The sequence below is a fragment of the Perissodus microlepis genome, chromosome 8 (assembly GCF_051167445.1).
Source record: "Perissodus microlepis isolate ML-2025 ecotype Zambia chromosome 8, ASM5116744v1, whole genome shotgun sequence".
In the NCBI taxonomy this organism is placed as follows: Eukaryota; Metazoa; Chordata; class Actinopteri; order Cichliformes; family Cichlidae; genus Perissodus; species Perissodus microlepis.
The window spans coordinates 28,311,482-28,327,882 of record NC_140468.1 but is presented as its reverse complement, the minus strand read 5'-3'; the positions used below and the strand labels follow the sequence as shown (position 1 = coordinate 28,327,882).

At 41.3% G+C, this 16,401-nt stretch overlaps 1 protein-coding gene across 2 annotated transcripts in view; it reads right to left on the bottom strand.

Annotated features, from left to right (window-relative positions):
- Positions 1 to 645: 645 nt before the first annotated feature.
- LOC146382156 (monocarboxylate transporter 4-like) overlaps positions 646 to 16,401 on the bottom strand; it is a 35,829-nt gene continuing 20,073 nt past the window's right edge. The window contains exons 1-6 of one of the 2 annotated variants that reach the window (XM_084938503.1): positions 15,991 to 16,210; positions 3,337 to 3,590; positions 3,112 to 3,255; positions 2,335 to 2,936; positions 2,013 to 2,193; positions 646 to 1,478 (exon numbers count right to left, since the gene is read on the bottom strand). In XM_084938503.1, the coding sequence (XP_084794629.1) occupies positions 1,171 to 1,478; positions 2,013 to 2,193; positions 2,335 to 2,936; positions 3,112 to 3,255; positions 3,337 to 3,559 (1,458 nt within the window). In that variant the 5' untranslated portion in view covers positions 3,560 to 3,590; positions 15,991 to 16,210 and the 3' untranslated portion in view covers positions 646 to 1,170. Of the gene's footprint in view, positions 1,479 to 2,012; positions 2,194 to 2,334; positions 2,937 to 3,111; positions 3,256 to 3,336; positions 3,591 to 15,990; positions 16,211 to 16,401 lie in introns of those variants that run through there. The other variant, XM_084938505.1, reaches the window with a different exon arrangement.

Sequence of the window (16,401 nt, the reverse complement as noted above, 5' to 3'; positions counted from 1 at the left end):
TATCATTGATTTATGTTTGTCTCTGATAACGGGCAGCACGGTGGTTACACTGTCCTGACAGTTAGCACTGTCCTGAGTTCAGTTCCAGGTTAGGGTATCGAACTCAGGACCCTAACCCCATCAGGCCGGGGTCTGTGTGGAGTTTGTTCTCTCCGGCTTCCTCCCACAAACACATGCAGTTAGTGGGGATCGGTGTGAATGGTTGTCTGTGTGTTAGCCCTGCCACGGGCTGGCGACCTGTCCAGGGTGGACCCCGCCTCTCGCCCTATGAGAGCTGTGATAGGCTCCAGCCCCCCAACGACCCTGATAAATGGAAGACGGTGGACAGACTTTGATGACCTCAGTGGATGTCAGGCAAACTTTGAATGGATTGTTAACACTGGGCCACTCTACATGCCTGTTTCCAGTTATGTTTACAGACACAGTGACACCAACGGCAGAAGTTATGTCACATTATTGTAACTGAGAAACGTCACAGCAATGTGAGGGCGGGGCTGCAATAACCCTGCTGTGCTTTCATATTAAGACTAATCTGTGTTGACCTTTCTCTGATTATTGTTTCATAATGAAGAAAGGTCAGATATTACCAAACACATATGAAAAACTCATCTAAACAACATGTAGTGTAAAAATAAATGTCTTGGAGACAGCAGCTAATCAGATATTTTAATTGTCAGGTTTGGATTCAGCACATTAAAATAATAAGAAACAGCACTTTATATGTGAAACAGACGACTGTCCAGCAGAGTAAGACAAGCAGGTGAACAGCAGCAGTATATCATGAAGCCTTTTATGGGCATGTTGGATGACAACAGCCATTTTTATGTTTCCTGTTCTTGTATAATTTACCAAGAAACAGTTGCACAGATGACCCAGAGGAACCCACAGACTGAGCTGCAAACATGTTTTCTTTTATTAGCACGTCAAGCTTCACCCTGAAGATGAGGAAGACCGATAACTAAAAAGATGATTCTACACTCAAACTGGTGATGAGTTTTTCCTCTTACAGGTGTGGGGCGTTAGAGCCATTTCAGCTGAAAGCAGCTAGTGAACCTGAGACACTTGGATATACATTTGTGATCAAATGTCAGCTCTTTCTTTTTTTTACCGTAGCATCAGATCTTTCTGTGTCCTATCGGTACAATTTATGCTATCTCGCTAATACTAATGTTAATTCCCAGTGTCTTCTGGTGCCTCCGTCACCGTCATGTCTTCCTGCACTTTCAAAACATGGACTTTTCCATTTTCTTTTCCCGTCTGCTCCTTTTTGCCTCCGTCGTGTTCTTCGTTTGCCGCCTGGTTGAGGCCCTCCAGCTCAGCAGCGCTTACGGCCATCTCAATCTTAGCCTGTCCATCTTCTCGTTCCTTCCTAATGCAAAGAAAGTTCCCGGTGGCAATGACAAAGGCAGATACTGTCACTTCACAGCCCGCCAACAGGAACACGTACATGTACTGATGGGTAGCGTCCAAGAGCCGACCTGGTGGAGAGTGCAACAGTGTTAGTATGAATGTCGTTCATTGTCCCCGTGATCACTTTATAAAAACAAGGAGGATACTAAGAAAGTGACACATGTAACGGTTGGTTTGTGTCCATGCGTGTTAGAAAGATGCAGCCGAGTACATGACCTAGTGTTTGTCACTGACTATGGATGAAGCTGGTTATACCGAGGGTTGTTATTTTTGGTTTTATCTTAAACAGATACACAAAGTCAACATCTCTGTAAAAGACGTGACAGCTGATGTTCTTCGGGAAGCGCTGGGACAGCTATAGCTAGCTTAAGAGCAGAGCTTTCTATTATTTTAATAATTATCATTAATATTGTTTTACATCAAGGGCAACATGGTGGTTGTAACCCTGTCCTAGGACATTTTCCCATGCAGACGTGAAGAGATGCAGATTAAACTGATAATCTGAGGATTAGGTGTTATTATACAGATGAGATATTTTACTCTAAATGTGGGCGGGATGGTAACAGAGAGAGAGAGCACCATCATTGCTTGGATACTCTGACCTGCTCCAGGAGGTCCCACCAGCACAGCAACAGCTTCCATTAGCAGCACCAGGCCGATGGCACTGGAAAACTTCTCTTTCCCCACAATGGCCATGAGGACCTCAAACTGAAGTGCTCCAACCATCCCGTATGATATACCAAAGAAAATACAGAAGACCACCAGACCAGCATAGTTCTTTGCCTGAAATGAGACAACAGGTTTCACACTACGTATACGGCTCAGTTTACAATATTCACTTATTACGACCCAGATCTGCAATCATTAAGACGACTCCCCAACTGGAAGCCATTCTACTTGAAGAGGACTTTACTGCAATGTTACCTGCGATCCTATGATGTCAGTGCACCCATTGAAGATCATAGCGAAGCTGAAGAGATAGACGCTTCGAGGCCGCACACGCTTCATGCCTGCTATGAGTCCTGATGCAGGTCGGGCAAACATATCAACAAATCCTAAGATCGAGAGCAGCAGTGCTGAGTTGGTGTCCTTGTAGCCAAGGCCTTTAGCATAACTGACCACAAACACAGGCGGTACAAACAAGCCTAGCACCATCACAGAAGCTGCAATGGCATAGATTACAAAACCTCTGTCCTTGAACACACTGAAGTCTAATAGTTTCTTCTTTGCCTTCGGTTTGTCTGCAGCCAGCAGAGTGTTTTCTTCCAGCATCTGGGACTTCTTAGGGGTTGACAGGGGCCGCATGAGAGCACCACAGGCACAGCAGTTGAACAGCATGCCTCCTAGTATAAGGAATCCACCCCGCCAACCATACTGGTTTTGGAGACTCTGCCCCAATGGAGACAGACAGCATAGCGCCACAGGGCTGCCTGCTGCTGCCAAGCCATTGGCTAGAGGACGCTTCTCACTGAAGTAGCAGTTCAGCATTATCAGAGATGGCTGGAAGTTCATTGCTAGACCCAGACCTGCAGAGAGACGCAAGTATAGAGAAATGAGTCACACTGCAGGGTTAATGAATAATTGATTGATTATTGGATCAATTATTCAATTAAGACAGACAGACAGACAGACTGGTACTTGCCACTCTGAGCATAAATTTGTTCACAAAGTCTAAATATTTAACACTTTTTGTGACTCTACCTGTAATAACTCCAGTGCAGAGGTAAATATGTGTGATGCTTTTGGCAAAGGAAGCCAGAATCATTCCCACTGAAGCAAAGACTCCTCCAACCATCATCACCGGCCTACAGCCAAATCTGTTCACCAGCACGCTGCACAGAGGGCCTAAGAACACAGTTCATCGGTCAGTACACAGAATACGTGTGCAATCAGTTATTAGCAGTTTCATGTGTTATACTTGGGTACCTGTGCCATATAGCATGGCAAGTAGTATTGAGGAGATCCAAGCAGTGGCACTGTAGCCAACCTCAAACTCTTGAATAAGGTCCTTGAAGAAGATGCTGACAGCCTTGGGGAACGCATACGAGAAGCCAGTGATGACGAAGCATCCCGCCAACACTGCCCAACCCCAGCCTCCATCTGGCGCCTTCACTCCAGGAGGTCCATCATCCAACACTGCTCCTCCCATTATTTTCTGGGAGCTATGATGAGGTCAGTAACTGTAGACACATTGGTACAAAGCACAGACTTAATACAGCCATCAACCAACTCAATGCAACGCCTTAAAAGGAAGCCTGACAACAAAACATCAAAAGCTGTGCCACAGCTGTATATTCTTCGATATGTGAGTAAATCATACTAAACAGACTTTGTGACAAAAAGGAAAAATAAAGCAAACATAAGCTGTCTCTCAGGAGCGTCTCCTCAGCCTGCTATGCAGCCTCAGCAAGCTAACGGTGCTGCAAGTTACTGGATCATCAGCACGTACGGCCTCGTCTGGCTGTTTGCTGGTCTGGAGACATCAGCAGTTATCAGAAATGAATTAAATGTTGCTACCTATCAATCTGTTGGAGGGGTTATAAGGTCATTTCCAAAAATCTGAACTCAATCATGCTACAGCAAGGGCAATTTTTTCAAGGAGGAAATCTTGCCGATCTTCCAAGTGGATTCTCAGCTAATCCAAGTACAGACCATGCAGTGCTTAGAGAAACTGTAAAGAAACCCTAGAGCTACATTTCAAACTCTACAGTTAAATGTTAAAGTTCATGACAGTACAATAAGACAACTATCTCCTGTGTCTAACCCAGGGCCAAAATACTAAACTCCTCTTTATTTAAAAAATAATCTCCAGTCAAGTGTGTCTGACTCGAGCTTAATGAGCCTTATAATGTCATACAGAGATGCTCTCAGGTGGTAGAGACAGGAGAGCCTTCAGTTTTCAGGCCCCTCTTCTGTGGAACCAGCTTCCAGTTTGGATTCGGGAGACAGACACTATCTCTACTTTCAAGATTAGGCTTCAAACTTTCCTTTTTGCTAAAGCATATAGTTAGGGCTGGACCAGGTGACCCTGAATCCTCCCTTAGTTATGCTGCAATAGACGTAGGCTGCCGGGGGATTCCCATGATGCATTGAGTTTTTCCTTTCCAGTCACCTTTCTCACTCACTATGTGTTAACAGACCTCTCTGCATTGAATCATATCTGTTATTAACCTCTGTCTCTCTTCCACAGCATGTCTTTATCCTGTCTTCCTTCTCTCACCCCAACCAGTCACAGCAGATGGCCCCGCCCCTCCCTGAGCCTGGTTCTGCCGGAGATTTCTTCCTGTTAAAAAGGAGTTTTTCCTTCCCACTGTCGCCAAAGTGCTTGCTCATAGGGGGTCATATGATTGTTGGGTTTTTCTCTGTATCTATTATCTCTGGCTGTAGCTCAGGTGGTAGAGCAGGTCATCTACTGATCGGAAGGTTGGTGGTTCGATTCCTGGCTTCCCCTAGTCTGCATGCCAAATATCCTTGGGCAAGATACTAACCCCAAATTGCTCTCCAATGCATCCATCGGAGTATGAATGTGTGTGAATGTTAGCTATAAAGCACTTAGAAAAATGTGCTTGTGCGAATGGGTGTGAATGGGTGAATGCACAAGTTGTGTAAAGCGCTTTGAGTGCTCAGATGAGTAGAAAAGCGCTATATAAGAACCAGTCCATTTACTATTATTATAGGGTCTAGTGTACAATATAAAGCACCTTGAGGCGACTGTTGTTGTGATTTGGCGCTGTATTAAATTGAATTGAATAAAGCATGACCAAGAGGCAAGGATGACGTGTGGCATGAGGATTATCTTGATGGGCATCCCAGGGACCAGCTGTCCTCAAGGTTATATGGCTTTTTTCCATTGCCTATGATCAGGAGTGTGCTCATGTCTGCGTTTAAGGAACATCTTCTAGAAACACAGTTCATTTCATTTAGGTGTAGCTGGCTATAGTTGGATAATTAATTTGACCTATTCCAAGTTACATGGCAAAAATAATCACATTTCCTGAATTATTTTTGATCTATTAATTGTCTTTATGAAGTTGTGTTTCTTTTTGTATACCATAAATTAGGCAAGACATTTTCCTTTACAGTGCTGCGCTTTGGCTCTGTTGTCTCACGTCCCTTTTGTTGAACACTTAAAATGAAATTTGGTGTGTGTGGTCCACAATTTACAATAAGTCTGACTGATTATTTAGAGTAAGTATTTCCTTGCCTTGTACCATGCCTGAACACCAGCTTGTGGCTGCGGCAGGAACACCCAGACCTCCCTGTCTCAAAGCCACCTCCTCCAGAGCTCCAATCAAATGTCTCAGCAGTGTCTCCTCAGTCTGCCCTACTCTATCTCTAAGGAAGAGGCCAGCCACTGTCACGGCGGGGTACGCCGGTGTGATGATGCAGTGGACCCAAGAGCAGAGAGGGAAGGAGGTGGAACTAAGTTTTTTTTAAAACAGCACGCTGTTTATTTAGGCTGTAAACATGAATACAAAAATAAAACAGCAGTGACAGACTATAATAACTGTGACTAAACTGTGATAACTATGAATTAACTTTGATAAGACGTGAAGGGACGTACCACAGAGAAGAAGACAGAGGACTTAAATACAGACAGGAGGAAGTGGAAACAGCTGACTGAAATGAACATAATGACGCTGCAGGGGAAGTGAAACTAAACACACTGAACAAAGAAACACACGACTCTTTCAAAATAAACCAGGAAACACAGAGATGTAGACATGAAGACAAGGGCTGTATCCCAATTCAGGGTCTGCAGCCTTAAAGGCCGCATTTCAAGGCCGATTACGTCACAGCGATGCGACGAAGGCTGTCCCAATTTAAAGGCTGCTCGAAATGCGGCCCTCAAATGCGTCCTTCATTTCCCTGAATTTTAAGGACGTGGCGGTGTAGACTTCGTGGCCCAACATATCCCAGAATGCATAGCGCGGCGGTGGGTGTGGATAATTTTGCCGAAAAAAAACGGCGGATGAGGGGCGCCCGAAGAGTAAACTTTAAGTAAGTACTGAATATTATGTCACTCATGTATGTGCAAATGTTTAATAATGAAGAACATGAAAACATTACTGTTGGCCACATGTCGGCAAAGTCATGTGACATTAGTGACGTTTGTACTAACTTGGTTTCAAAGCCTTTACTTTAAAATATACACCGTTCAATAGCTGAGCTTAATCTTACAGAGAATGATCAAAGCTCATGTAGAAACAAACAAGCAAATGAACAGAAGATTTTCTCCTTCATTTCTGTCAAACAAAGCTGTATGACACATTTCCAGCTGTTAGTATCATGGTTGCTAGGCAACATGGGCAGCGCAACGGAGGCTAGACCGCCCATTTCACAAGCCTCGCACTTCCGGCCTTAGCGGTCTTTAAGTACGCGGCCCTTGAGGATCGTTGAGGCTGCGTACTTTAAGGCTGCAGTACCTGAATTGGGATACAGCCAAGGACAGACTTACAGAAGGGGACATCGATGGAAACCTAAACAAGGATAAAACTCAACTAAATCCTAACTAATAAGGGCAACACGATAACTAAGCACATATTCAGCATAAGAACTCAAAATGCTGCGTCACAGACCAGCAACCCTTTGGAGAACCCTTTATGCAGCTTGTATCTGTGATATCATTCTTTCAGTCATGAGTTTGGGACCATAGGTTAGGTTAGGAAAGCAGATCTCCACTAAATCAAGAGCTCTGCTTTTACACTATGCCCTCTCTCTTTACCACAACGGGCCGGTGCAGGATCCGGCTCACTGTGGCCACGCCCCCAATAAGTCCGTCAGTTTCTTCTTTCCCTCCCTAGAAATTCTGTCCATAAAAACTGTGCACAGACTCGGTGACAAAGAGCAGCCCTGGAGGAGTCCAACTTACTGCCAGTTGCCTTACTGCCTTACTGGCTCCTGTAACAGTGTACAGGAAACAAATGGCTCGTAGCAGGTCTATAGAACAAAGTGCTGTATGCTTGGAAAGGACAGTATGACCAGGACCAATTTAGAATCATCAGACAACCTAACATGCATGTCTTTGAATAGTGCGCTCTAATTATACTTATATAAATGAGAAACCTTCAATGACTGTGAGAATATGAGCTTGTTGAATTATGACCTTTTGTAAAATTTGAACAAATAAAATGTAAATCTAGGGGGGCTTCCGGTGTGACGGTAGAGCAGTATGGTCGCATAAGTACAGAGCTCCCGCAAGCCAAGTAGATAAACTCCGCTAAAACACGAATTAAAGCGTGAGACAAAACAACAGAAATAGAGACGTGGAGCCACGAGGCCAATCAAACCCTGACAGAACTAATGAGAGAACAAAAATCGATGATGACCAAATTGGATGACTTGGACCTGCGATCCAGACGTAACAATCTGCGGCTCTACGGGATACAAGAGGGAGCCGAATCTAAGGCAGAATCGCTGGCCCAGTTTCTGGAAGTCTGGCTCAGAGAGGAGCTTAATATTAACATCAACCTCCAGATTCAACGTGCACACCGAGCGTTAAACCCGAAACCGGCAGCAGGTCTCCCCCCGAGGTCAGTCGTTGTCAATTTCCAACAATTCACAACCAAAGAGATGATACTTAAAAAGGTCAATAGTCACTCTGGACGGAAGCAGGGTTTATTTAGACCACGACTACTCGGCGAGAATGGTGCAAGAACGTAAAGCATACGTGAATATCAAAAAGATATTAAAGAAAGAAGGCATCCGTTTCCAGACTCCTCTCAGCAAGATGCGAGTCCACTGGCCAAATGGAGTGAAAACTTATGGCAACGCAGAGGAAGCTGCTAGTTACCTGCAAGAGAGAGGATACAACGTGGAAAAAGGGATAAACAGCCGGGAGAGAGAGAGCACAGAGGGACGTCTGTCAACCGGGGCAGCGACATGGACACCGGTCCGGCCCACGTATGCTGGGGTGGCTCGCAGGCGAGCTCGAGAGAGACTTCAAGAATTTCAGCATAACGATAACCATGCATGAGAGGCGTATATGGAGACGTATGACAACAAGATGGATTTAAGGTGTGTCTGGTAGGATTACATGGAAACACAAAGTTGGCCTGGGATGGACTATATAATATAATAATAAGGACTAGTATGAGAGTGACAATCTTTCGTGAGTCATATCTCAATACTGGAGGGGGGCCCTTTCAATATGAGAGACATACCCCCCAAAAAACAAAGAGAGGAACAACAGGTGGGGAAGGTGGCTGGTACCTCTTTATTGAAGTCCTCTTATCTGTACATAGTTAAACTAAGTTGTATTTTGTTAATGAAAATGTTTTGTTTAAACAAGGGTTCAAAGGGGTGCCTGTGGGGGTCTCAAAAGACAGCCGGTAGATCACAAAAGGATAATGCTCAGTACACATGAAGAGTGTATGTCCTTAAATGTTAATGGAATTTGTAACCCAGTTAAAAGAGCCAAGATTATGACTAAACTGAAAAAGGAGACACAGATAACTTTCCTACAAGAAACTCATTTATCAAAAATAGAACATTGAGGAAATTTGGGTTCAAAAACACCTTTTACAGCTCTCACACAAACTCTAGGAAGAGAGGGGTTGCAATTCTCATAACTAACTCCCTTAAGTTTCAATCTCACAAAGAAATAAAGGATAAGGAAGGTAGATATGTCATTGTGAAGGGTGTGATTAATCAAACACTGGTCACATTGATGAATGTGTATGCCCCCCCTGAAAGTAATAAGGAATTCCTCACATTAATTTTTGATATTCTTGTGCTGGAAGCAGAAGGTATGTGCATATGTGGAGGAGATTTCAATGTGATATTAGATAGTGACTTGGACACAACCAGCCTGAAGAAAAATACAAATTCGATTCCAAAATTGGTAAGATATACATCGGAAGACATTAACTATTTTGATGTCTGGAGAGCTTTGCATCTGCTACAGAGGAATTATAGTCATTATTCAGCAACACATTATGTATATTCAAAAATAGACTACTTCTTTATGCAAAAAGGGAATAGAGATATAATAACAGACTGTTGGATTGGAGTGGCAGATGTGTCGGATCATAGTGCTATCTACTACCTTAAAGGTAGACCAAAAAACACAATATGGAGACTAAATGTGGGGCTATTAAACAATAAATCTGTGGTAGAACAAATACAAAAAGATGTCAAAACATATGTAGAAGAAAATGACAACGGTGAAACCGATCCAGTTATTCTATGGGACTGTTTGAAGGCAGTTATACGTGGGAAACTAATCGCAATATCAAGAAACCTTAAAAGAGAAAGGATGAAGCAATATAACGAGTATGTAGTTGAAATGTCACAATTGGAGAATAAACACAAACGCAAGGTAGATGTCAAGATACAACAACAAATGAAAGATATTAAGAAGAAATTTAATAATTTACTCTTATATGAAACAGAAGTAAAAGCAAGGTATGTAAAACAGAGCTCCTATGAATCAGGCCCTAAAGCAGCACGGCTATCGGCAAGACGTTTACGAAAACAACAGGCAGAAACAACAGTCAATAAATTATATAATTCTAAGACAGAACAAATGGCACATAACCAAGAAGAGATAGAAAGTATCTTTACCGATTATTATAAGGACCTGTATACCCAAAATGCACCTACTAATAATGACCTAAATGATATCAAAACACTTTTAGACTCCTTAGATCTACCCTCTATTGGAACAATACAAAATGATCACATGACAGCACCAATAACGATAGAGGAGATTCAGAAAGCGACTGGAAAATTAAGAACAAACAAGGCACCAGGCAGTGATGGGTTTCCTGTCAAATGGTACAAGAAATTTGGAAAGAATTGATACCCTTACTCCACCAGACTCTTAATTGGACTCACACTAAACATGTGATTCTCTCCTCTTGGAGGGAGGCAATTATCACGGTGCTGCCAAAACCACAAAAACAAAGAGAATACTGCCAAAACTACAGGCCTATATCAGTGTTAAATGTTGATTATAAAATCTATACTACAATCCTATCAAATAGGCTCCAGTCGTTTATACAAGACCTGATAGATGAGGACCAAGCACAAGACAATATCAGAAGGACACATCATACACCAAATACATAAAGACAAGATGCCGGCTGCGTTGATAAGTTTAGACGCAGAAAAAGCCTTTGATCGAGTCAGCTGGGACTTCCTGTACCTAACCATGGCAAAGTTTGTGTTCACTACAAAATCAATGTATCAAATCTCTCTATGACAAACCCACTCAGGGCTCGCAAATTCCAGTCGGGCTACCAAAATCTATCTCTGCCCTGCCCGTCGGGCTACCGTAGGAAGGGAAAATATATGTCAATGCTTTTGCATTCTTTCGGAAATTTCGTTTGAATTTGCTTGTTTTTTTTGCTTTCACTTTGCAATCGCGCGAACTGTGTATAGAGAGCGACAGCACTGATTGGTGAGTGACGATAATTTGCGCACCAATTCCTCTGACATCGTCTTATCAATCGTTAGCTTACTATGCAAACATGACAAGTGAAATCTCCCGCAGCAAGCTTAAACATGTGAGAGGTTGATCGCGCAGAGAATCGCTGAGCGTTAAGTGAGTGCGTGTGTAAAAGCAGCAGGATATATATTTTAGTTGTGCTGAGCCAAATAAGACAGGTCAGGGTGAAGAAGTGACAGCCAAAGAAAAGCTTACCACAAAACGGAAAAGTTATGACAAATCAGACTATAAGGCAAAAAATAAAGTGCAGCTTTATGGTTTCATGGACAAAAGAATTTCTGTGGCTGCAATATGACGAGCTAAATAATAAACAGGGGTGCACATAAGTGGTCCGCAGGTGCATTCGCTGTCAAAATAAAAAAAGGCGCACAAGATAAGAAGTTGCACCGCGTGTTTGCGTACATAAGATTTTCTGGAGGAGGACAGACATTTGTTTAGAACTCTTAAAGATGTCGAAGAAGCTCCTTTAAGCAATTACTTTGGTGTTCCTCCACCTCCAAAGAAATGTCAGAAGGACTCCGAACCACAAAAGAAGCGCGTATTCTCGGAAAAGTAGTTGCAGGAGGTGAGCTGGCTTCAAACAAATGATGAACGCACAGAGATGTGGTGCGGAATGTGCCGTGAAAATCCCACTCTAGCGGACAAAAACAGTGCATTTTATATGGACGCAAACACGCGTTGCAACTTCTTATCTGGTGCGCGTCTTTTATTTTGACAGCAAATGCGCACATGCGGACCACTTATGTGCACCCGTGTAAATAACATAATGTTCTGCCGGGTGTGTTGTTGGTTTTCCCTCGATTTCTGAGTCGACAAGCGCCTTTGTTACTGGGACCAGTAATTTTAAGAAAGACCCCCATTAGAACCCATGAGAAATGCAAGAAATGCATTATTGCTCAGTCTGCAATATCTTTCCCAGAACAAACACCAATTGCAAATAACATACTAAAAATAAACCTGAAAAATCTGTTTAAAACAGCGTACTATGTTGCAAAGAGTGAACTACCACTGGCAAAATTTAGCAGTCTTTGCAAACTTCAAAAAGCAAATGTCCTCGATCTTGGTTCCACTTGCCTCTTACCCGTGACTTCAGTGGAAATTTCAAATTCAGGATCTGACACAGACTGATTCATGTCCTACACAGTTCTTACAAGTTCATAGAAATTTCTGTTCAATTAGAACCAAGTATCTGAGTTGATGATTGTAATTTTTATACAATGTTGTAATTTGTGTTTCAACAATTTTTTGATTAATGTTTTGTTTCCGTTACAATATTATACTTTAATGTATAATATTGTAAAGGAAACAAGACAGGAAACAAAACATCAATCAAAAAATTGCTCTCTTTTTTTATTCGGGCTACTTAAATTTATTTTGGGCTACCAAAAACTTTAGAGTCCCTGCCCGAAGGGCTACCAGGGATTTTGAAATTTTGCGAGCCCTGCGACTGCAAGAATAAAAGTTAACGGCTCATTGACAAAGACATTCCAGCTAGAGAGAGGAACTAGACAGGGTTGCTGTTTAAGTCCAACTTTATTTGCCTTGTATATTGAGCCGTTGGCACAAATGATTAGACAAGACTCCCTAATAACACGAATAGAAATCAATAAACAAGAGCATGTAATTAGTCTGTTTGCAGAGGACGTGTTGATAGCCCTAAAAAACCCCACAAACTCTAATGCAGCTCACAGAAATGTTAAGAATATTTGTTACGCTTTCTGGCTACAAAGTAAATATACTTAAAACTCAAGTTCTAATGTTCAATTGTACACCAACTCAAAATCTTAAGGAATGGGAAATAAAGTGGGAGGCAAAAACCCTTAAATATTTAGGTATAAATATAACCAAAAACTATGCCAAACTATATCAAAGTAACTATGGACATATAAATAACAGGATATGGCAGGATATGGAAAGATGGAATACATGTCCGTTAGGATTTAGTGACAGGATAAATGTGATAAAGATGAATATCTTACCACGATTGGTATATTTATTCCTCTCTTTTTCGATAATCATACCTCACACCCAATTCTCAGAATGGGATAAGTATATATCTAGATTTGTCTGGGAAGGCAAGCGGCCAAGGGTACGATACACCACTTTACAGCTTACTAAGGAGAAAGGAGGAATGTCGCTTCCTAATTTAAAAGAATATTTTCGTGCTGCACAGATACGCCAGATAACTTATTGTTGTAGTGATGACTACGGGGCTCGCTGGAAGGATGTGGAGCTCTCCACACTCAATGTCCCAATTCAAACAAACATGGGTATAAAAAAGATCCCTGAATACGTAACTAAAGACCAAGATAGGAACCCGATAATATCCTTTACATTAAATGTATGGTATGATACAGTAAAGGAGTTCAGAATTGGTAAAGAGCTTGGATTGCTAAAATGGGGAGCCTTCGATGAAGAATTTAGACCAGGAAAATTGGATCTTGGTTTTAAAAATTGGAATGAAAAGGGAATCACAGCAATTTGTTTATTAATCAAAAAAGGAGAAATGAAAAGTTTTGAAGAATTAAAACGGGAATACAACTTAAAAAACAAGGATTTTTTTAGATACTTACAGGTGAGAGATTACCTTAATAAAAACATAAAAATAAAGGAAGACAAAATCCATTCTATTATAAAAATAATTATACTAGCATAAAAGTGTTATTCCAAGAACAGTGTCTACAAATGTTTGATGGAATCGAGACAGGAATCAACTGTATATGTTAAAGTAAAATGGGAAAGAGAGCTGAATGAAGAAATCACTGAGGTGTGGTATGAAACATGGAAAGAACATAAGAATACAGCTCAGTCATTAAAGTGGAGAGAATTCATCTGGAAAAATCAAATTCGCTACTTTATTACACCTCAGATTGAAAATAAACAAACCAATACACAACAACAATGTTGGAGCTGTGTGGATGGAATGAACCAGACCACACACACATTTTCTGGAAATGCAGAAAAATTCACACTTTCTGGGTCAAAATTCCCTCAGCTCTCTGTGACATATTAGGTTATATAATTCCCAGAACCTGCCTTGTTTTGTATCTAGGATACTTGGCAGGCACTGTGGATGTAAAGGATCGATACCTGGCTAAGATTCTCCTTTTGGCAGCAAAGAAGGCCATCACCAAAAACTGGCTTAAGACAGAAACACCAGGAAAGCAGCAGTGGTAGCAATTGTGGAGGACATTATGGAGATGGAGAATTTTACATATAAACTGAAATTGAAGGAAGAAAGCTTTTTGAAGGACTGGGGAAAATAGTTAACGTACAACAACAAAAAAGACAGAGCTGAATGAAGATGGACATAGAAAAAAGAGAATTTGAAATGAATGAATGAAATGTTTGACACCGCAGGCATGTTTCCTTTTCTTTTCTTTTATCTTATAAATTATCTTATAAATCTAATTATCATTATATATGTATATATATATGTATATATATATTTTATTTATATATATATATATATATATATATATATATATATATATATATATATATATATATATATATATATATATATATATATGTTGTTTGTTCCTTTTTCTTTCTAATTCGTCTGCCTTTTTTTCCCTTAAGTTTGTGACTCTCTTAGTACTCTGTTTTTCTGAAGAAACTGTATGTGTACTAGACAGGAGAGTTGTTCAAATAAATAAAATAAAAAGTTAAAAAAATGTAAATCTAAACAGCAGGAAATGTCGATAAAGAACAGAATGACTGTTTAACTGGCAGGGACAGTTTGTATAATGTTAGAAGCCAACGATTCACACACATGTGGATAGAAACTGGTCTTCCTGTTCCTACTTTAGACATGAGAAAACTCAGGACAGCAGGGCCCAGAATCGAGCATGTTAACGGGAACTGTTTGCCACGGTGGGCTTTCTTTGAACAGACCAAAAGAAAAAACAAAAACCTTCTAGATGTTCTGGTACAGAATTAAAAGTCTGTTGCAACATCTCTGTCACCATAATCTGTGATTCTCTGCACAGATACTGTTGTTTCTTCAGCCCAGTGTCGTCTATAATATGTGAAACATATGTCAACGTATCCCTCATGAATGATATCGAGTCATCTTGAGCCACAAACAACAATCCTGCAGCTCCGAGCTCCTTAGAATAACACGACCTTTGGCAGTGACGTTAATATATCCTTTTATTTATGCAGTTTTAAAAAAAATCTCATTGACACTAAAAATATGTTTTTTAAGAGTAATCAGGATAGCAGATACTGTAACAAATATAACAACAGTTCTGCAAACATATTTTAAGTGGACAGAAAGACCGGATTGGTTATAATGCAAGTACAATAACACAGAGTTAAAAAGACACTTGAAAAACATGGAACCTTTAAATTTGATATAAAACTCTTTTGTAAACCCTGCTCACCGAACATATGTAAAGATATTACACATAGAAAACTCACGGAAACATTGGAAATCAGTTTTGGCACAAACCGGTATCAGTGATACAGTCGCTGTTTGTGTGCCACCAATGTGCGGCTAATATAGTGGAAACCGGTAGTGCAACAGCAACATGGTGTCTATGTATACAAGGAATTTATTACTAAGTTGGTTATAAATGCAATCCATTATTCCAAACAGCATTATTATTATTATTATTGAAATCAGTCAGATACGGACGAGTCACCCTGGTGAAAACGCTGCACGTCTATGTAGCTGCTGAGGTCTCAGCAGGACACGAGCAGACACTTTCTGTCTAATCGCCTATTTTTGTGCTGCTTCCCATAATTTCACACGAGGGGAACGAGCCAGTGTTCACAGATCACATTCTCAGTAGCTGCATGTCCCACATATGCTTTTCTACGTTGTGCTGATGCGCTTTAATAGACTGAATGACCAAAAACTAAACTTGGTGTGATGCATGCAGCTGAGCACACATGCGCCTGACGGGAGCAACAAGAGCTTCAGCTTTCAGTGCATCACGCAGACCTGAGCAGCCGCTCAGTCTGAGATACACCTGAGCTCCATCACTCTGAGAGTTTAAAGTCTATTTGAACTTGTATTAAACTGTGAAGCAGTCGCTGCGCGCCCTACCTGTAGCACCCAGTGATGAAGACAATCACAGCAGAGTGTGAAATGAAACAAATATCGATCATCAATCACGTACCTGCTGAGATGCTGTCTGCGTCTCGCGGCTGGACTTCCTCGCGTGAGCGCGCGCCCGTTGTTCGTTTTTATTGAAGCATGACGCGCACACGGAAAGCCTAAACCACGCCCCGCTTTCAGATCCACACTGCAGGAAACCGGACTCCGCTCCAAGTCAGGGATCTGTACCAGCACCAGCACAACAAAGCTCAGAAGACTCCTCCTGATGACGCCGGTGTTGTGCCAAAAAGTGATCGTCTGCCAAAAACTGATTTCCGGTATTTGCCAAAAAATTATTGCTCGTATTTAAACTGCTATAAGTAACTTGTTGGGCTATAATATGTGAAACATATGTTAAATGCTTCCCTTATGGATGACATAAAGTCATCTTGAGCCACAAACAACATTCGTGTAACAAGGTATTAGCCGCAAT